The 24250-nt window shown below is 33.9% G+C and overlaps 1 protein-coding gene across 6 annotated transcripts in view; it reads left to right on the forward strand.

Annotated features, from left to right (window-relative positions):
• The first annotated feature begins 112 nt into the window (after positions 1–112).
• The window catches only part of Ctl2 (Choline transporter-like 2), a 53800-nt gene continuing 29662 nt past the window's right edge, over positions 113–24250 (forward strand). For 2 of the 6 annotated variants that reach the window (XM_088263680.1, XM_088263684.1), the window contains exons 1-2: positions 113–340; positions 20055–20177. In XM_088263680.1, the coding sequence (XP_088119806.1) occupies positions 20138–20177 (40 nt within the window). In that variant the 5' untranslated portion in view covers positions 113–340; positions 20055–20137. Of the gene's footprint in view, positions 341–12641; positions 12837–20054; positions 20178–24250 lie in introns of those variants that run through there. The other 4 variants (XM_088263689.1, XM_088263685.1, XM_088263688.1 and 1 more) reach the window with 3 other exon arrangements.

Raw genomic sequence — 24250 nt, forward strand, 5'->3', positions numbered from 1 at the left:
CTTTAAAAATAAATTATTAAATTTACAGCGGAAATTTATGCTAGTGACATCTGTGGATGATTCTGTTTACCTTTTTAAAATAAAAATGTTGTAATGTCGATTAGGTACCTACAAGCCGATTCGCGTGTTCCCATCTCTATCCCATTCAGAATCTTAGTAATGTTATTTTTCTCAGTTCGTCAGTGGCCAGAAAATTTTCGTTGTGTTTTGTGGGGTCGTGTATTTCGGGACACCACATAACTAAGTTTTTTCAAGTGAATTTTACTGTTTTGTGAATTAACCACTTATAAATAACAACGGATTTTAGTCACCAAAACCACAGAGAACTCCTGTCAAACTAGTGAGTATTCCTTTGTTTTTTCCTCATAAAACAATACGAAATTCTTTGTTGTTCCGTGTCAGATTTTTGATGTTTACGTCAATACTATTTATGTTTTTCAAGTAAAAATCGTTTAATGACGTTCCGGATTACTTGTAAATTTAGAAGTATTGTGGAAATGTTGGAGTCATGGTTGTTTTATGTTACATTTTAACTTTGTTTGGAAAGTTGTTTTTGTAATTACATTGCTGCAACAAGTGACACTTTTGTTTGCTCATAAATGTCAGCTGTTTGCATTTCGATATTTTGCGGCTGTTGAGCATAAAAAAAGAAGCAATAATATTTCCATAAATATGTCATCGGCATAAAGATAAAGCGACTGTAATTTTAATGCATAAGTCGTTTATCTCCGCTAATTCTATGACCCTGGGATAAACAATTATATGTGGTCCATTAATATTTTGTTGATATGTTGGAACATACTATTTCAAGTTGATTTTAAGTATAAAAGAATGTATTGAATTATTAAAAATTATATTTATTAAATGCATTTCAATTGTATTTATTATTATTATTATAAAAAATAATTATTAATGTAATCTGCGTTCTCATTAACTTAAAAATGCCAAAACAAGGCGAAACAATTGTCACAGAATTAATTTTTATGTGTTTTTAAACAGTAAAATACAATTTAGTAGACTCAAAAAATCAGTATTTGATTTTAACATTTACTATATAAATTATTATAATAAGTTCTATTAAAATATTTATTTATTTATTTTAAAAATTATGAATATATGTATTTGTGTTTCTGTTATTTATAAAAATATTTAAATTTCAAGCTATTGTTGTATGCCTAAGCGGCTCATAATTAGAATTAGGTATCAAATTGTGGTAGAGTGGGTTCGAACCGAGAAACTCTGACTCAAGAGTCCGCGACACTAACCATGGGACCACAACCCGAAACTTGTCCAAATATTTTTATAACTGATTTAGTATAATACTAGATACAATCGTTCTGAGTAATTTAGAAATACGCGATATTCTTCTATTATTGACATCTCAACATAGATGAAGAAGAATATAGAAGTCTGGGTATTTGCAGGGCTTACGCCTTGTCAAAAATTGGTTGTGTGATCACTTTACACACGTGCAACATTTACCATTCTACCCATGATTGACAAACACACTACCCTTTTTTATTTAAAATCCTTGATATATTGATCAATCTCATGACAGAGTACGTATAAGTTCACAACACCCATCTATGTTGGATTGAGAAAAGCTTTTATCCAACAGAGACCACACCACTATCATATTTCGTAAATCTCATGACGCATCACGTGTGAGTTCGCTGGAGTCATCTACGGTTGGTTTGAGAAGGATTTTATTTAGCAAATTCTCTTTTCATTTATATTTATTCATCCACCCAGACTTCCATATTCTTCTTCATCTGTTAAGATATCAAAATATAAGAAAAGAAGAAAAAAAAGTTCATATTCAAGATACCAACATGACAATACCAAAATGCAATTTCAACAGAATTTTAAATATTTGTGAACTTAGTACTTCCATAACCTTATTACAGATATAAAAAATTGATACATTAAAATGCTGAAAAACAAATGAAATGAATTATATACATGTTAATCCAAGAAAAAAAAACAAACAAAAAAATTATTAACATAAATTATATTACCTACAAACATAAACATAAAATAATAAGTGTAAGTCCCTCTCCAAGCACAAGAGCTCAGTCTCTTTATTGGAGAGAACTGCGTTATTAATTTTATGATTTTAAGTAGAAATATCTAGAAAATTAATTAAAATTATTTAAAAAAAAACTTTTGTAACCATATTAAACAATAATAATTAAAAAAAAAACATATTCGTATATTTTTGTTATCGCTGCGGAGTTGACGATATCAGTAATGCTATCGGAATTGCAGCCAATAGCATTTTCGTTGATTACCAAAAATCCTTGTTCAAACAATGTCGGGCTCCGTCGCTTGGCACGCGGTATCTAATTGTTATTTATCAAAATGAGATAAAAACGAATGGCATCTAATTTCATATTATTATTTTTTGACATCTCATCAAAGATGAAGAAGAATTTGGAAGTCTGGGCATTTACGGGGCTGACGACCGTCATAGGCTGGTTTAAGTGATCACGATAAGTGTCACCATTGGAATATCATACAGGGGCGTGCATTCCACATAGAAAAGCAGTGCCTATCCTAACTTACCCGCCTGACATGTAAAAACGCAACCAGTACCTACCCTACCTTACTAAGTAGTACCAGCTTACCTTACTACCTACCTCTACTGCCTACCCAAATTGATTCACTGTGCACGCCACTGATCATACTTATTATTATTTTATTATTATTATTTCCTATTGCATTGAAACGTATTTTCCAAGATGTCGCAGCCGTATATGACTAGGCGCCATGTTGGGTTATTATTTTTGTTAATCGCAGCACGTATTGTGCCTCCGTTGTGTGTTTGATCGTCCTTAATTCGGGTGGCGCCGGGTAGACGTCCTCGCCGCCGGCGTCGGGACGCCTGCACCGGGATTCGGGAGGCCAGAAGGGGGTGAGGAGGCACGGCGGCGTCGCGACGCCTTCCACGCTCAGCCTGCTGGGTCTGCCATTCTCGGAAAATAATTCATTGTTATTTTTTGGCATCTCATCAAAGATGAAGAAGAATATGCGAGTCTGGGCATTTACGGGGCTGACAACCGTCATAGGCTGGTTTAACTGATCACTTTACACACGTGTGACATTCACCAATTCTACCCATTATTGACAACCACACTACTTAAATTCTTTAAAGTTCTATATACATGAACTGATTTTGAAACATTGTTCTTGAATCACTAGAACTTCACTAGAGACATCTATTGGTGAGATGAAAGGAAGTTTTTTACTGAGCAGAAACTCTTTTATTAGTATGTGAGGTCCGAATGCTGGATTATGAACAAGTACTTGGACACACTCAAAATGTTGTAATTCATTGTTGACAAAATTATTTTTAAATTATCAAAACACACGTCTGCTGTCTCTTCTTTTTGGTGTAGGCCTTGTGGTCTGTTTTTAAGAGTGATTAGCGTCCTGCGATGTGGATTCCCAGCTGTCGATCCATCTCTTTGGTGGTCTGCCCGATAGTCTAACTTGGTGTTGGCCATGCAGCACAATGTGAGGGAGTCTGGTTTGCTGTTACTTATCGATTTCCTATAAAATTTCACACAACGTTGCATTCGATTAGTTACACCTCTAGACTGATAACTCTGCCTTATGTGGTATCAAAATGGGTGTTGGGTCATCTCGGAAAAATGTAACTGGAAAATTTCAGACCTTAACCTTTCCTTAATGCCCTGGGAAGGTCGTTTCAAGGATCCATTCACCTTTCAACACGATATCAATATGGATAAAACATCTTACAACCGCCCAGTCTGGCTATAAAAACCACAAAGAATTTCTATTGTCTTTTTCATCACCCCGTACAGACACAATAATCGTTTTTTTTTAATAAACCTTTTCCATTTGGCATATTGACAGGAGGAGAAATTTCATTTGTGTCACTGTTATTGTCAAATATGTTTACATAGAAAACTTCTCGAAAATATATGTTAAAATGTGTGAAAATGAGTTTATTTGATGTCAAGCTTTCCTTGAACTGATGCCGATGGTGTGTAGGGCACTGGATGCTATTCGAGTGTCATGACGTCGTGAGATGTCTCATTCTCCGGGTGTCAGACACTGGTAACGTATTAGGTTATACGCAGTTTGAAAATGCCATATCAAGGCGAAACAATTGTCACAAATTTTATTTTGATGTGTTTTTATCAATGAAATATAATTTACTAGACTAAAAAATCAGTGTTTATGTAAATTAAGTTGTGACTTAACGAATACTGGGCCTTAATGCAGATTCAAAAGTATAATAATAATATAAAACCCTTATCCGCACCCCAATGGTGCATAGGGCTTTGCGTCATATAAACGCAGTGTTATCTTGATCGTTTACACATGAAGGAAAGGTGATCAGCCCTCCGCTTCAGGAACCAGTCCAGGGTAATATTGAATAAATATGACAGTGAAAAAATCACTTATATTTATTTTACCCCCCTTGAAAATCGAACCCGGGACCTCCAGAACGGTAGCCGAACGTGCTGACCATTACACTACGGAGGCGGACAAAAGTATAAGGAGTTAAAAATATATAAAAATAATTTTTCTATACTTATATATTCTAAAAAACAAAATAAAAATCCCATATAAATTCTTTGAAAAAATCTGGCGTGAACAGATATGTTATATCTCTGGTGGTTTCCGGTGGAATGAATTCTGTGCCTGCGAATATTCCCTTAAAAGAAGTGTCGGGTTGTGGTCCCGTGGTTAGTATCGCGGTCTCTTAAGTCAGAGTTTCTCGGTTCGAACCCACTCTACCCCAATTTGATACCTATTTCTAATAATGATCCGCTTAGGCTCACAGAAATAGTATGAAATTGAAATATTTGTGTGAATAATAAAAACACAAAAATTTATCTTTTGAAAAAAAAAATAAAAACAGTAACCAGAAGTCGATAAGACGTAATGCGACTAATTGAAGGTTACATATTTTCAATCGTTCGGAAAAGTTGATGGAAATCGACGTTGTCTAACACGATTGTTTGGTGGATTTCGTGTTATGTGCTCATTATAGATTCAGGTCGAACGTTATGTACACGCTGTACGTGTAACCTAATATAATTTGGAATGTCGGAAATAGCATTTCGATTCAGGCGCTATGAATTCGCTCATATCGTAAGAAAATATTAGGAAATAGAGATTGACATAATTATACAGTAGGAACTCTATCCAATAGATAAATACTGTAAATGAGAAAAAGCCGCACAGTCCTTTGTGGGGAAAGAGTAATAATAATAATAATTTCGGATAATGTATTCAGCGTTATTTTAGTAAAATGTTACCTCGAAGATGCTTCGCTATGATTATATTTTAATAAACACGTACACTCTCTCTCTTTCTCTCTCTCTCACACACACACACACACACACACACACGCACATATATATATATATATATATATATATATATATATATATATATATATATATATATATATATATATATATATATATATGTGCTTGGAGAGGGACTTACACTCGTGGTATAATGTTATGGTATAATGTATATTATTTTTACATTATTTAAACCTTAATTGAAACTCTAGTCTGAGTCATACTGTTATATGGTACCGACACGTGGACTATCGGGCTGGCAGAATGGAGAGGGCTGGAGGCGTTTGGGATGTGGTGCTACAGCCTTAATTATTGGTGTCATTATCGCGTGTCCTTGGTACACATTACTCGAATACTTTCAGCCTACATTTCCCTATATCGATTGCGTTCCACTTTTCAGGATATTTTCAGTCACATCGAAATTAGGCGTTTTATTCTTATGCCCTACTTTATATATTTTTTATAAACAGCCAATTGGCTACGCGTTCGTGCGAATTCAAATTATGAATTGTATTAAGAATTTGAAAATATTTAGTATATTTAAAAAAATAATTAAACAATACCCTTACTTCAAAATGCAAAAATAACATTTTTTGCCCTGTAGCGGGTAAATATTAAGTTGAAAATATGCCGCTTTTGCTGGGATATAGTACATTTTCTGGGCATTCCGAAAACACGCACAACTGAAAATTGTCGATTTTTGATTTATGACGTTCTTGAAAGGAGTGAGCGATATATGAGAAACAAAAATAACTCCTATGATCGGAGATAATCCAGATTTGTGAACAAGTATTTGGACACGCTCAAAATGTTGTAAATAAATTAACTGGTCAAATTATAAGCTAGAATAATAAAATGGAAATGATATTTTCTAGCTTCTCCACGATATCATATTTATATATTTATATATATGGCGTTGTTGAAAGGAGTGAGTGATATATATATATATATATATATATATATATATATATATATATATATATATATATATATATATATATATATATATATATATATATATATATATATATAAACATGCACAACCGAAAATTAACGATTTTTGATTTATGACGTTCTTGAAAGGAGTGAGCGATATATGACCGTTCACCGCAAAATTCGGCCTCTGCTAGGCCTACGAGTGCGTCTATGGCCGCGGCCGGTGTGCCTTCCAAATTTTAACAACCAGGAATTTCTCACGTTCGCGGCTTTGGCAATGACATTACAGATTGAGGAACCGTGATGTCATCGCATTACCGCCGTCAATGGGGCCAAGTAATGAATAGCGAATAAATGCGTACTATCTCGTAATCCTCGGCGAGCCTCAACGTGAAGTGATTCTACCAGTCGAGACGTTCGCATTACTCGTTTTATCACATTAAATTGGACGTAAAAATCAAATTGAACGCCTTTTAATTCAAACTGAACGATTTTCATTCAAATTGAACGTCTTATATTTCTAATCGAATGTTTTAAAATCGCCCTTTTGGACGCCTTTTAATTCAAACTGGACGATTTACATTCAAATTACACGCCTTTTATATCAAATTGGATGTCTTATATTTCAAATCGAATGTTTTACGATCAAATTGGACGCTTTATTATTCAATTAAACTTTTAAAACAATATTGGCGCCTTATAATTCAAATTAGACGCCTTATAATTCAAATTGGACGTCTTATATTTTAAATTGGACGCCTTATATTTCAAATCGAACGTTTTACAATCAAATTGGACTTCTTATAATTCAAATTAAACTTTAAAAAAAATGGACGCCTTATAATTCGAACTGGACGTTTGAAAATCAAATTGGACATCTTAAACATCAAAATGGATGCCTTACAAATCAAATTAAACGTCTTATAAATCAAATTAGACGTTTAACAAAACAAATTGGACATTTGAAAAAATCTAAATGGACGTTTAACAACTCAAATTCTACGTTTAAAAAAAAGGTCTTTTTATTGTATTTTATAAAAAAATATTCTAATATTTTTTTCTAAAAAAAAACATTTAATTCCAATATTTAGTATATTCTTTTTAAAAAAATGTTCTTGGACAACACGTGTTGGTCGTACAGTCGGTCACGTATTGAATTAGTTTATTTGAGAGTATGAAGTTAAAGAAAAGGTGAGATTAGGTCTAAAAATCATTATTTTTATACACCTAACCTCACCTAATCAAACCCAACAGTTATAAAATCACAAATTTAGTAGTTCAAATGTTGATAACCTTACAATTTTATTTATAACGCGATTTATTGATTCGATGTAGGCTTGTCGCTGTCAGATTTATACCTGTTTTTTTATGATTATCTTGAATTGTTTACTCAGGGAAGGCAAACAGGATTTAGTGAACTTGCTAAGAATAAAATTTACACGATATTTTAAAAATATCGCTCACTCTACATCAAGAACGTCATAAATAAAAAACTTGATTTTTCAGGAAAACGTTTTTAATGTTTAAAAATATAATACAATGTATTAAAAATAAGTATCAAGCCACTTATTGAACTTTTTACTGTAAAACAGATCTTTTTAGGTAAAACCTGAAGGTTTTTTCTCCATTTGAAAAATATTTAGTATATTTAAAAAAATAATTAAACAATACCCTTTCTTCAAAATGCAAAAAACAACACATTCTGCCCTGTGGCGGGTAAATATTATGCCTCTTTTGCTGGGATATAGTACATTTTCTGGGCATTGCGAAAACATGCACAAATGAAAACTGACGATTTTTTGTTTATGACGTTCTTAAAAAGAGTGAGCGATATTTTATCCGTAAAACTATTTTCAGTGTTAAAAGTCACAGATAAGTTATATGAATACTGCGACAGCGTGTAATGAAGAAATATCATTAAACATAATCTTTACTTTCGCTTCCTACAGTATACTAAAAAACAAATACAGTGGAACCTCTCATAACGAGCATAATTCGTTTCCGGAATCTTCCTCGTTACACTCGTTCTCACTCACACAGCGAAACACTCGTTCCGCGAAACATTTTTTATTTTGACTAGCGCGGAAGTCCCGGCTCACAATTTAATTTTGTGTATAAGGGACTTGTCATTTCTCTATATCTCGTTATGCGCTCGTTAAGGGAGAATTTTTTAATTTTTTTTTGCTCGTTATCTAATTACATCCGTTATAATAATTAATTCGTCCGCCTCCGTACTGTAATGGTCAGCACGCTCGGCTATCGTGCGATAAATGGAGTCCCGGGCTCGATTCCCAGGGGGATCAAATAAATATAAGTGATTTTCCCCTTTATATTTATTCAATGCTAATCTTCTTCATCTTTCTGTATTGAGATGTCAAAACAAAAATATAAATGTACTTTTTCACTGTAATATTTATTCAATATTACCCTGGACAGGTACCTGAAGCGGAGGGCTGATCACCCTTCCTTCATGTGGTAACGATCAAGATAACACTGCGTTTATATGATGCAGTGCCCTATGCACCATTGGGGTGCGGATAAGGGTTTGCAATTGAAATAGAATATTCTCAATATTATTCATATTTAAAGCATTTACTCTGTGGTAAGTTGTTTTAACTTATGTATTTTTTTTTCAAAAATGTTGATAATATTAGTATATAACCACTCACTCTGTGAGTGGTTATATACTTATATTATTAACATTTTTGTAAAAAATAAATAAGTGAAATTGAATACTTATTACTCGTCCTGTATATACGTATATAGAAATTTTGAATTTGATCGTGTACCGATTTTGGCACGCAGGCCAAATGTTTGTCATTAATATATCTTCGTATTTCATACATCACACGATTTGCCATTATCCACCATACAGTCAAGGCTACTGGTCCATGCACGATACGAGAATTTGTATTATGAACAATAATACCAGTATCCTTGAAGTTAGTGGATTCATTCAATGGATGTGAAAATAATTACAATATATCGAGGACAGTGTTGGAGGCACCAAACCCCATCCGTTTCATATGCGCGTTCACCGAAGCCTTATTGGAGAAATTATTTAGGATTTTTTCAAATTCAAATCATATATACAGTATCGAACAGATTAATTGAAACGAAACTTTTTTTCCATATTTTCAACACCCTCTAAAAACATGTTTTGGGGGTGTTCCTCGTATTATGGACCAGATCAAGATAACACTGCGTTTATATGAAGCAGTGCCCTATGCACCATTGGGGTGCGGATAAGGGTTTTATTATTATTTATTATCAGTGTTAATATTTCCAAAAAAACTGTTTTTTTATTATTTATTTTTAACTTATTTTTACATTTGTTTTGAATCGCAGGAGTGATCACCTTGGCATCACATAAGTAACGATCAAGATAACATTGCGTCAGTACGATGCAGTGCCCTGTGCGCCATTGGGTGCGGATAAGGGTTTTTTTTTTTTTCTCCCTCTCACATTTTTTTGCACCCTGCTTATAAATGCAAGGTCATGTTACGGGTACGGGATTCTTGCACTTTTGCTTTAGTGCTTTCGGGTATGCATAATCTGGGAGAGAAAAAGAGGTTAGAGCAGCGTTCAGCCGCTTCACTCCACTGCATTGAGCTCCGTAAGTATTATCCGGCTCCGACGTTTATCCTCCTTCATTGTAGTTTTTCATCTCCACAACTATAAGGGTTAAAAGAAGAATTTTTTCATAACGGACTTTCGGCTTTATACCCACTTCCCTCCCCCAATTAATCCGTTATATCGAGGTTTCACTGTACTCCCGATAAATGAGCATACAAGGCGAATGAAGTGTACGGATTGCAGATATTGATCACCTACGACTACAGCCGATAAGATAACACGTCCGTGTGACATGTTACTAATATTCCATATTACCTAAATCAAAATGGCCGCGAATTTGCATTTTCTGAAATGTTATAAGTACGCCATATCTATAGATAATGGATTGTACTAAACCTGTATAAGAAATCACCGCCCACAATACGGTGAATATGTTTTTATTTTATTTTTAATTAATAATTATTCTGAATTTGCTAATCACCTAATAGAAAATAGTCTAACTAACTAACTAACTAACCATCACGCCGCTTCCCCGCAAGGGTAGGCAGAGAGAATAGAACGCCAAACCACTCTGTCAACATTATTCGCCTCTTTGCAAACATTATTCGTCTCTTCCACGTTCATGCATCTCCTCATACATACCCGCCGATTGTTACGACTCCTAACCTGACCACTTTCAAGTATTTGGCATACCTGATCGTGCCATGTTTTTCTCGGTCTTCCTCTGCTTCTTTTCCCAATCACATTCGCCTCATAAATTTGTTTTACCGTTCTTTCCTCACTCATTCGTTCTACATGTCCAAACCATCTCAACACACCTTTCTTGATTTTATCGATAATGCTTATCTCAGCTTTGCATTCCTTCCTTATTTCACTATTCGAACATCTATCATACATCGTTTTGTCGCACATTCTTCTGAGAGATCGCATTTCGACTGCATTCAGTCTACTTTCATCTTCTTAAAATAATCTTCTCAACATTATTGATATTTAAAGCATTTACTTTGTGGTTAGTCATTTTTAATAATAAAACCCTTATCCGCACCCCAATGGTGCATAGGGCACTGTGTCATATAAACGCAGTGTTATCTTGATCGTTTACACATGAAGGAAAGGTGATCAGCCCTCCGCTTCAGGTACCAGTCTATGGTAATATTGAATAAATATTACAGTGAAAAAATCACTTATATTTATTTTACCCCCCTTGGGAATCGAACCCGGGACCTCCAGAACGGTAGCCGAGCGTGCTGACCATTACACTACGGAGGCGGACAAAAGTCCGCCTCCGTAGTCATTTTTACTTTTTTTAATGTTAATAATATTAGTATATAACCACTCACCGAGATTTTTATGTCTACCGGTATCGTGACGTACCCGTCTCTTCGTCAGGACAATCACTAACACAGCATGCAAACAATACCACCCTTCACCACCATAGCACCATTTACACACTTAAAACTACACAAAATGTTTAGCACATGCGATTTTTGGTCGACCCGAAGTCCAATATGCACTAAAGTTTTTAGCACAGTGCTATAATAAATCCCTTACCGCCCCCAATGGTGCATAAGGCACTGCTTCATATAAACGCAGTGTTATCTCGATCGATTACACATGAAGGAAAGGTGATCAGCCCTCCACTTCAGGTACCAGTCCAGTGTAATATTGAATAAATATTAGAGTGAAAAAAGCACTTATATTTATTAAACCCCTCTGGGAATCGAACCCGGGACCGCCAGAACGGTAGCCGAGCATGCTGTCCATTACACTACGGAGGCGGACAGATAAAAAACTATAGGAACAGTTAAAAAATCGCGGGCACCAAAATGTGTGTTGGCCTGTGTAATCGATGCAATATGTATGTTCAATAATGGTCAGAAGGTGCACGTTACACAAGTGTATAAAGTGATCGGTTAAGCCAGCCGAATGCCAAGTCGGGATAAGCCCTGGGATGCTCAGACTTCCATCTTCTTTCATGTAAAGAGTACCGATAAATATGTCATTTAAGTTGAGATTAGCTCGAAATAATCTAATTCAAACTTAAAATCTGGTAATGACTTATTTTAAAGAAATGTTTTTTTCTTCTTTTCCGGCCTTCATAAGCGCTCAATGGTGCATAGGGCACTGGATCGTATAGATATTAGCAGTATTATCTTAATCGTTGAATAAATCTTCCTTTGAATGGTGATTAGCTCTGCGCTCACATGTAATATTAAATAAATTTTGAGTGTGTCCAAATACTTATTCACAAAATCTGGATTATCTCCAATTACATGACTTATTTTCATATTATTTTTTGACATCTCATCGCCATTAGATGTCTCTAGCGAAGTTCTTGTGATTCAAAAACAATGTTTCTAAATTGGTTCATATATATATATATATAGAACTTCCAAGAATTTGAGTAGTGTGGTTGTCAATAATGGGTACAATTGGTGAATGTTACATGTGTGTAAAGTGATCACTTGAACCAGCCTATGACGGTCGTCAGCCCCGTAAATGCCCAGACTTCCATATTCTTCTTCATCTTTGACAAGATGTCAAAAAATAATAATATTTAATATATATTAGAGCGAAAAATCACTTGTATTTCTTTAGAATTCCCTGGGAATTGAACCCGGGACTTTAAGCACGGTAGCCAAATGTGCTGACCCTATGTGAACAACCCTATGGAGACGGACATTATTAATTTACTTTTTTTTAATATTATTTTTTTAAACATTTTTTTTGCATGCTCGCTATGGTCACCCCGCACATTGTTTATCAGCATTTCACATATGTGTTGACGTGCGTATTTTTTAGTATTCGCTGACAGTTTTCATTCACCTGTGTTCTGTGACCCGCGCATTCGTGACAGTGTCATCCAATTAGTGATTCGCGCTTGTGTACCATATCGTCACTTTAATTAATTGCTATATTGAGTAAAAACACAATCGTGATAACACTAATCGAACGTGTTCTGTCATACCATTACGTTATGTAAGTATCGCCTAGCGCTAACTAATAATCAATAGTTGTATAGAGTTTCTTTTTTTCTTTTTTTTTTCTTTAAACCCTTATCCGCACCCCAATGGTGCATAGGGCACTGAATCATATAAACACAGTGTTATCTTGATCGTTAACACATTAATAAAAGGCGATCAGCCAACCGCTTCAGGTACTAGGGTAATATTGAATAAATTTTATTGAATAATTTATTTGACCCCCCCCCCTGGGAATCGAACCTGGGACCGTAACCAGAACGGTAGCCGAGCGTGCTGACCATTGCACTAAGGAGGTGGACAAACTTATATACTTTTTGTGCGTGTATATATATATATATATATATATATATATATATATTCACATATATATATGTGTATTTATATATATATATATATATATATATATATATATATATATATATATATATATATATATATATATATATATATATATATATATATATATATATATATATATATAACGTGGTAATATTTTCCTTTTGAAAATTAAGTGTAAATAATATGTAAAGTGGGTGTATAATAATAAAATAAACAATGTGTTGCTTTGTAATTAAAGTTTATAATTAAAGTTTATTCTTAATTTATCTTTATAATATGTTTCTATCTATCTATCTATCTATCTATTTGATTCTGACAGTTAATAATATTATCGGAAGTCTTTTGTTTTATTCTGAGCGACGCATGCGGCATCTGGTGGTAGAACTGTTTTATGTAGGTACTTTTTGTAAGTACTTAATAAAATGTATAGGTAGGTACCTAGTTATTTTATTACATCTCCCCCCTTGGGGATGAAAATTCATAGTAAAATTTTCACTCGTCCTCCGGATCATCTTCTTGTATAAGTTTAGTGATGTAATAAAGTTTTTTTTTTTTTTTTCGTTCTTTTTTTTTCTTTTTTTTTTTTTTTTTCTTGACCCTTTTAAAGTAGACACAGTTTTTTTTCAATCCATTTGTTTTTTTCTTTTGAATTCCTTCATTTGTATTCTGATCTCTTAAAGTATCTTCTAATTTAACCAAATTTACAACTTTTAATTGTTCATCTGCATTTTCATTCGAGTTTAATACTGAATTCCTGCTTGGACAATCTACTTCTAAATTCTTCTTTCCTGGAGAATATTTTATTTTATCTTTCGTAGAAGTTTTTTCTACTTTATTTTTATTTTCATTTTTCAAGCACTGTTTCTGTGTTATTTGTACGTCTTTATTTTTATTCTGATCTTTTAAATTATCTTGTAATTTAACCAAATTTACAACTTTTAATTGTTCATCTGCATTTTCATTCGATTTTAATACTGGATTCCTGCTTAGACAATCTACTTCTAAATTCTTCTTTCCTGGAGTATATTTTATTTTATCTTTCGTAGAAGTTTTTTCTACTTTATTTTTATTTTCATTTTTCAAGCACTGTTTCTGTGTTATTTGTATGTCTTCATTTTTATTCTGATCTTTTAAAATATCTTCTAATTTAACCAAATTTACAACTTTTAATTGTTCATTTGCATTTTCCTTCGATTCTAATACTGGATTCCTGCTTACACAATCTGCTTCGAAATTCTTCTTTTCTGGAGTATATTTTATTTTATATTTTGTAGAAATTTTTTTCACATGATTTTTATTTTTAATTTTATCACTAGTTCTTAAATTTCCACGTCTTCTTTGATTATCTTCTAATCGTTTTCTTTGATCATCTTCTAATTTTTCTCTCTCACTCCGAACATATTGTAGTAATTGTTTTAATACATCTAATGTTTCATAATCCATTTCCAATTAACAAAATTGTCGTTTTATAACGTGGTAATATTTTCCTTTTGAAAATTAAGTGTAAATAATATGTAAAGTGGGTGTATAATAATAAAATAAACAATGTGTTGCTTTGTAATTAAAGTTTATAATTAAAGTTTATTCTTAATTTATCTTTATAATATGTTTCTATCTATCTATCTATCTATCTATTTGATTCTGACAGTTAATAATATTATCGGAAGTCTTTTGTTTTATTCTGAGCGACGCATGCGGCATCTGGTGGTAGAACTGTTTTATGTAGGTACTTTTTGTAAGTACTTAATAAAATGTATAGGTAGGTACCTAGTTATTTTATTACATATATATATTTATTTATATATATAAATATGTGTGTGTGTGTGTGTGTGTATATACAATGCGCCTCCAACACCACATTTCGAATGCGTCAATTTTTCTCCTTTCTGCTGCCTTTGTGGTCCATGTTTCAGCAGCATAGAGAAAAATGGGGTGGACCAAACTCCTGACGGGCTTTATCTTGGTGTTGTTGCTGGTGGAATTTAATTAATTGAACGGAATTTTATCGGCATCAAAAAAATGCTTTCTTCGCTTTTGATATGTCACGGATAAGGCAGCTTGATTCATCGGGAATTAGCTCGCGATGTGTCATTTCTGTGTTTTTGTATTAATCACTCAATTACACGTAATGCTGCCTTATCGCCGGCTTAATGTTTTAACGATCTGTATTCACATTTTAGATAAAAAAAAAAGAAAAAAAAAGAAAAAAAAAATTTAATTGAAGAACTTGCTAGTTAGACCCGGCCACGCGTTGCTGTGGTCCAGTCTTGTCAAATGAAAAACAAAGAAAACATAATACTCATTTATAATATCACTCACTCCTTTCAACAACGTCATATATCAAAATATTTTTCAGGAGATCGTTTGTAAAGTTAAAAAATATAGTAAAATGTATTAAAAATAATTATCAAGCCACTTTTTGAACTTTTACTGTGCAACACATCTTTTTAGGTAAAACCTGAATGTTTTTCTCTCCATTTGAAAAATATTAAGTTTATTTAAAAAAATAATTAAACAATACCTCTTCTTCAAAATGCAAAAACAACACTTTCTGCCCTGTAGCGGGTAAATATTAAGTTAAAAATATGCCGCTTTTGCTGAGATATAGTACATCTTCTGGGCATTCTGAAAACATGCATAATTGAAAATTGACGATTTTGATATGTGACGTTGTTGAAAGGAGTGAGCGATATGTTTTGTTTAAAAACAATGCAATCGAAAACATTGAAAATGGCGAAAATGCGAGCAGTTGGGCAATGCTTAGTATTTATTACGTGTGTTAGTAAGTCTATGACGGTCGTAAGCCCTGTAAATACCCAGACATCCGTATACTTTTTCATCTATGTTGAGATGTTAACAAAACAATTGTGAACTCGTACATATTGTGTTATGAGTTTGATCAATATATCTAAAAGCCTCTACAATTTGAGTATTGTGGTTGTCAATCATGAGTAGAATTGGTGAATATTACACGCGTGTAAAGTGATCACTTAACCACGTCTGTGACGGTCGTAAGCCCTGTAAATACACAGACTTCCATATTCTTTTTCATCTATTTTTATATGTCAAAAATAAAGATTTGATATCATTACCATTTATTGTTAAATTTTCCAGTATTTTGTATCAAGTCGTAAAAATAATAACGCTTGTTTTATTACTTGTGGCATTTAATACTTAAGTAACGATAATTTATGGTGAAATTAAACGTATCCATCTGCATAATATTCATACCACTTTGATAACGTGTAATTATATTCTTATTGATTGCATACTTTTATTATAAACTCGTTGTTTTGTAGTTCTGATTATTTTTGTTAGGGCCCAGATCTCAACGCTAGACGTGTCCTTACGCTCGATTTTTTTAAATAATTTATAAATATATTTTTTTGGAATCTGAGCCCACCATCCACCCGCAGCAGTTATAGAGTCCTGAGGGACTCTCTGTCAGCTGCACATAGAGGAAAATCTTCAAAATATTTCTGAAGAAATAAATATTGCTCTATTCAATTAATGAGGGGGGAGGAGGATGTACGGACAGAGGCCGACACTTCGTCCCCTCCCCTCGGGATCCCCTCATTACCTCTTTTACTTTTAATAAAATAAAAACAATGAGAAAGCAACAAAAAAATAATAATAACTACTACTACTACTACTACTACCATCACGCCGTTTCCCCGCAGGGGTAGGCAGAGAGGATGGAACGCCACACTCTTCTGTCCTGACAAACACTCCTAGCCTCCTTCACATCCATACATCTAGTCATACATGCCCTCCGATTACGCAGACTTTTGACACCGCCAGATTTTAGGTTCTGATTGATCTGATCGTGCCAAGTCTTTTTCGGTCGTCCACGTTCTGTTTTCCCTCTCACATTCGCCACATATATTTTCTTAGTCATTCTCTCGCTATCCATTCGCTCCACATGTCCATACCACCGCAAAGAGCTCTTTCTAATCTTTATAATAACAATGTTTCCAAAAATAAAAATAAAAAACAGAATACAATTTAAGACGAACACAAACAATGACTTAAAGACTAAAGTAATAGAGAACTAGTAACTAATATTTGAAAACAAAAAAAAAAACACCGTTATTTACATTAAGAGAAGAAAAAAAAACCATTAATAAAGAAGGACTTCCTGGGTGAACAAAGGCAGAGGATCCAAATACCACCCCCGTAAGGGGAGGACAAAACACAAAAGAACGTGTGCGATAATATATATTGGCTACTTTGATGTTTTTTAGAATAAACGTGGAATTTTTTATTATTTTTTATTCTCTACTTTTTAATAACTCTTTTCTTTTCAAAGCCGTATAATTATTTTGAAGAAAAACCTATTTTCAAAAAAAAATCTATCCTATTTTCAAAAATTAATCTATTTTAGAAAAATCATTTTAAAAATCAGATTTCAACGACGTATTTATCTATTTCGAAATAGATTAACTAGAAAAATTACTAAAAAATCAATTGACGCCATCTTGATTGATTGCAAATATCATAATTATGTTATTTCTCAATTTACATTGTATAGTTATCCGATCGTAGGAAGATTAAAAAAAATTAAAAATCAAACCGTCTCAACTCATCATTTTTTACTTTCAACATAAGGAATGTATCGCTCACTCCTTTCAAGAACGTCATAAATCAAAAAACATGATTTTTCAGGAGAACGTTTTTAAAGTTTAAAAATATAACACAATGTATTAAAAATAAATATCAAGCCACTTTTTGAACTTTTTACTTTACAACAGATCTTTTAAGGTAAAACCTGATGATTTTTTATCCATTTAAAAAATATTTAGTATATTAAAAAAAATAAAAAAAACATTTTCTTCAAAATGCAAAAACAACATTTTCTGCCCTGTGTAGCGGGTAAATATTGAGTTAAAAATATGCCACTTTTGCTGGGATATAGTACATTTTCTGGGCATTCCAAAAACATGCACAACTGAAAATTGTCGATTTTTGATTTATGACGTTCTTGAAAGGAGTGAGCGATATGTCCGAAATTAGTGATATTAGGATCCGAATCCTTGTTCACAAAAACCCTTACATTGCATTGTGACAAAATGTCTAAATATAACTCGCGAGTGAAGAAACCCAGATTTTTGAGCAAGGATTTGGACACACGCAAAATGTGGTAAATGAAATAATTGGTCATATTTTATAATTTTTTATTTGTTACAGCTTTGCATTTTAAAAGTATATAATAAACTAAGTTACATTAATAAAAATAAAGCCAATTAAACAATTCCACACTTATGTTATAATAACTAATTAAAACATAAGGAGAAAAAAAAGGATATGAGTGTAGGTAAGAAGATTAAAGATTAAAGATTGAAGATTATGGGGTCAAATAAATATAAGATTTTTTCACTCTAATATTCATCCAATACTTCCCTGGACTTGTACCTGAATCGGAGGGCTGATCACCCTTCCTTCATGTGGTAACGATCAAGATAGCACTGCGTTTATAAGATGCAGTGCCCTATGCACCATTGGGGTGCGGATAAGGGTTTGAAGATTTTTTTTTTATCAGTGGGCACATCAATATACCGAACTGCGATATACTTATATATATTATTCTCAATATTATTAATATTTCCGCCTCCGTAGTGTAATGGTCAGCACGCTCGGCTACCTTTCTGGAGGTCCCGGGTTCGATTCCCAAGGGGGGTAAAATAAATATAAGTGATTTTTTCACTGTAATATTTATTCAAAATTACGATGGACTGGTACCTGAAGCGGAGGGCTGATCACCTTTCCTTCATGTATAAACGATCAAGATAACGCCGCGTTTATATGACACAGTGCCCTATGCACCATTGGGGTGCGGATAAGGGTTCTATTATTAATATTTAAAACATTTACTTTGTGGTTAGTCATTTTTACTTATTTTTTTTTACAAAAATGTTGATAATATTAGTATATAACCACTCACCGAGATTTTTATGACTACCGGTTTCGAGACGTACCCGTCTCTTCGTCAGGACAATCACAACCACAGCATGCTAACAATACTACCCTTCACCACCATAGCACCATTTACACACTCAAAACTACACAAAATGTTTAACACACGCGATTTTTGGTCGACCCGAAGACCAACATGCACTAAAGTTTTTACCACAGACATGCGTTAGGAGCCGAGGCTAAACATACAAATTTATTAAATACTTATTTATGCTTATTTTTTTTTATTTTATTTTTTTTTTACAAAATTTAATAAAATTAGTATATAACCACTCACCGAGATTTTTACGTCTACCGGTTTCGAGACGTACCCGTCTCTTCGTCAGGACAATCACTAACACAGCATGCAAACAATACTACCCTTCACCACCATATCACCATTTACACACTCAAAACTACACAAAATGTCTAACACATGCGATTTTTGGTCGACCCGAAGACCAACATGCACTATAGTTTTCAATACAGACATGCGTTACGAGCCGAGGTTAAACGTGCATAAAATTAGACCTGTAATCGAATCAACTTATATACTCGTAGGATGAAAGGAGTGGGCGGGGTTCGAATTGGATATTGACGAATCGTGTTTAACCGATGTCGAATCAAACAATGGACTATATGTAAAATTTATTTGGTTGTTAATTAGAGGAATATTATTTTTAAGTGCTTTCCTAATATAAAAAATCTCCATATTATTTAGTTTTAACCCTTAATTATTAGTGTTTAATATTTTTACTCCCGTGTCTTTTTTGAAGACGTGGTTTGATTCTATTTATTATACTTATTTATGGTCACCCGTGGGTAATATATTTTTTTTGATAATTTGGCAACACCTATGTAGTTTGCCTTGATCGTCAGTTCGTTGTAGTATTACTAATTGGGTGCATGTCCATTGTTTCAGAGCTTGTGATGACATTGGGGGGATTCTAAGCCGATTCCAAGGAGCGCCATCGTCACTGCTTCGGGTCAAGTGGCTGCCGCAAGATGGCAAGAGGAGAGGCCAACCTTCCGCAGGCAGACTATGGTGAGTTGACTTACATGCCCCGCTGAGAGTAATAGGGACTTTGAAAGCATTAGTATTGTTTTTTATCTTTGACCAGACACTAGAGAGTATTGACTTACGTGCCCCGCTGAGAGTGATAGGGACTTCAAAGCATTAGTAATATATAGATTTTTTTTTTATCTTTGACCAGACACTAGAGAGTATTGACTTACGTGCCCCGCTGAGAGTGATAGGGACTCTGAAAGCATTAGTATTTTTTTTATCTTTGACCAGACACTAGAAAGTATTGACTTACGTGCCCCGCTGAGAGTGATATGGACTTCGAAGCATTAGTAATATATAGATTTTTTTATCTTTGACCAGACACTAGAGAGACTTACGTGCCCCGCTGAGAGTAATAGGGACTTTGAAGGCATTAGTATTTTTTTAAATCTTTGACCGCGAAAAACTTTGTTTTGTTGGTTCAAATGGTGGAAGAATATCAGCAAAATATTGCTAGTTCTTTTTTTCTCTCATTAAAAAAAAAAGTATTTGTGTTTTTTTATTTACAAAAAGACTTCAGTTTCATACTATTTCTGTGATTACAAATATTTCTCTTTGAAAAAAAAACGATAAAAGATTCATAAAGAGAAAAGACAAGTTTTCTTTGAATGGATGGGTTCAAAGTTTCTAGAGTTTCTATGCCGGACCTGGAAATGTGGCGGTAGCTTTCGGAGTCTAGTCTGGCCCTGGTTTCTGAAGATAACAGGGCCGGACTAGACTCCTGTGGGCTATCCCACAGGAGAGCATCTGTGCGCGGTGGATTGCTTCTCCACCGGGAGCGATCGTCTTGTGTAGGTATAATATAATATGGGTAAAATTGTTTTAGACAATTTGCGCGGACAACACGTGTGGCTTCTTGCGCAGCCGGTTGCGTACTGAATTTGTATATTGGAGAGTACACTCTTAGAAAAAAATATGTATTTTTATCCGCCTAACCTAATCCTACAGTTATAAATAACATTATAATGGATCATTCTCATGGCCTGTTATTATTGGCTAATAAATTAATATGAAAAAAACACAAGACTATCGGTAACATTCTTATTGAAATCTGTAGAGAACTAAGGGAGATATTAAGGTTTAAACTTTATTTTAATTAAACGAAAAACGGACACCGCTATACGTCATCAAATTATACTTCATTGGGTGTGTTATGCGGCGTATGCCTTTATGTATCTGCTTTATAGTGCTGTAATAGTAGTAGTGTGGATTCGTTTGTGTGACGTCATTCGTTACCAACTTACGAAAACAACGCTTTTACGAAGGCGAATTTTGCAAAAGAAAATGTTGAATGAAAATATAGATTATATTGGCTGTAATAAACATAAAACGAGTCTCACACAATCCTTTATAGGTTGAATATGTTAAATTAGATATTCCTCCCGAGTGATAATACCTTATTTTGTTTACACCCTTGAATTATGATAACACACCCTTGAGCCGTAATAGTAGTAGTGTGGATTCGTTTCTGTGACGTCATTCGTTACCAACTTACGAAAACAACGCTTTTACGAAGGCGAATTTTGCAAAATAAAATGATGAATGAAAATATTGATTATATCGGCTGCTATAAACATAAAACGAGTCTCACACAATCCTTTATAGGTTGAGTATGTTAAATTAGATATTCCTCCCGAGTGATAGTACCTTATTTTGTTTACACCCTTGAGTTAGCTAATTTTTTTGGATCATCGTGTCCTCTTTTGTTGTTGCTGTATCTTGTTTTGTATATTAATTAGTTTGTAGCCAGCTCAACAATGGACTGCGCCAATTAACAGTTCTATTCATCTCATAACAGACCTGTAAATGTTTGTCATTGAGCTCTGGTAGTACATCCAAATGTATATACAGTAAAACCTCGATATAACGGACCTCTATTTCATATTATTTTTTGACATCTCATCAAAGATGAAGAAGAATATGGAATTTTGGGCATTTACGGGGTTGACGACCGTCATAGGCTGGTTAAAGTGATCACTTTACACACGTGTAACATTCACCAATTCTTAACCCATTATTGACAACCACACTACACAAATTATTGGAAGTCGATCAATCAATATCGAAACATTATTCTTGAATCACTAGAACTTCACTAGAGACATCTATGGATCATTCTCATGACGTGTTATTATTGGCTAATAAATTAATACGAATAATCACAAGACTATCGGTAGAATTCTTATTGAAATCTGTAGAGAAGTAATGGAGATATGAAGGTTTAAACTTAAGACATTTTAATAAAACGAAAAACAAACACCGCTATACGTCATCAAATTTTACGTCATCGGGTGTGTTATGCGGCGTATGCCTTTATGTATCTGCTTTATAGAGCTGTAATAGAAGTAGTGCCCGCCTCCGTAATGGTATGGTCAGCACGCTCGGCTACCGTTCTGGAGGTCTCGGTTACGGGTAAATAAATATAAGTGATTTTTTCACTCTTACATTTATTCAATATTACCCTGGACTGGTACCTGAAGCGGAGGGCTGATCACCTTTCCTTCGTGTGTTAATGATCAAGATAACACTGCGTTTATATAATGCAGTGCCCATTGCACCATTGGAGTGTGGATAAGGGTTAAAAAAAAGACCACACTCATTTCTCGGGAATCTTGAGAGCGGATGACGCAAATAAACTGGAGCGTGGGTTAGACATACTCACACATACAATCCAGAAAGCATGCTCTAAAAGCATCCCTCTAAAGAAAGAGCACCAGCAAATAATGAAAAATTTGCAAACCAGCAAATTTGAAAAATGAAAATAGTATTAGTGTGGATTCGTTTCTGTGACGTCATTCGTTACCAACTTACGAAAACAACGTTTTTACAAAGGCGAATTTTGCAAAAGAAAATGATGAATGGAAATATTGATTATATCGGCTGTTGTAGGGACAAAACGAGTCTTACACAATCCTTTATAGGTTGAGTATTTTGAATTAGATATTCCTCCCAAGTGATAATACCCAATTAACAGATCTAGTTATCTCATAACAGACCTGTAAATGTTTGTCATTGAGCTCTGGGAATACATCTAAATGTGTACGAGTATTATACATAGTATTTAATGTGCAAGTTGGAGCATGTACCAATAGCGAGTAGTCGCCAGTCGCCAGTCGGCAGTCGGTAGTCAGCAGTCGGTGGTCGCTATCTGGTGGAATCGCGTCATGGACAAGTATACTCTGTCGGCTCGTTAATATGAAGTAATTTCACAGTCGTTACGTTAAATGAACACGAAACAGGGTTGCCACAACTCGCCTTATTTCAACCATTTACCAACCTGTTGATATTGTTTTTTTGACATCTCAACATAGATAAAAAATAACATAAAAATCAATTGTTTCGCCTAGTTCATTTTCAAACGACTGTTCATTTAATACGTAAAAAAAGTAATTTCATTTTGCGCGCCCATTAAGTATATTATTTTTGACATCTCAACATAGATTAAGAAGAATATTGAAGTCTAGGCATTTACGGGGCTTACGACCGTCATAGGGCGTTTGTCCACTACACGGAATTTCACCGTCCGGCAGTTCGGTTTTGAAAAATAAAAACGACTTCGACAGTTTTGCGTGATCGAATTTACGCGCAACGTGTTCACGTACCAAACAAGAGCACCGGCCGAAGAAAGATGGACAAAAGCACAAGTCAATCCAAGCCAATCATCGTTTGGAAACGCTAACTGGCGTGCCGGACGGTAAAATTCCATGCTATTCCCGGTAGTGGACAAGCGCTCATAGGCTGGTTTAATTGATTTTTTTAAACATTTATTTGTTAACTTTATTCATAGATATAGTGTATAAATTAAATAAAAAAATTATAAACATAATTAACATTTTTTTACAGAGACCCACCAAGCCACCTTGTGTGTCTTGTAGGTGGAGTTCTTTTTACGTACATTGTTTTTTTATTGTTTTTATCTATTTTAGCCTAATATACACACAAAAAACTAAAGTAAAATAAAAATAAAAACTATATTACGATTTTCATTGAAGTAATCACTTTACACGCGTGTAACTAATTTAACATAATTAGAGGTAATCCAGATTTGTGGA

This window comes from Brachycentrus maculatus, unplaced genomic scaffold (assembly GCF_059751285.1).
Source record: "Brachycentrus maculatus isolate JH-2025_06_01 unplaced genomic scaffold, ASM5975128v1 h1tg000202l, whole genome shotgun sequence".
Classification (NCBI taxonomy): Eukaryota; Metazoa; Arthropoda; class Insecta; order Trichoptera; family Brachycentridae; genus Brachycentrus; species Brachycentrus maculatus.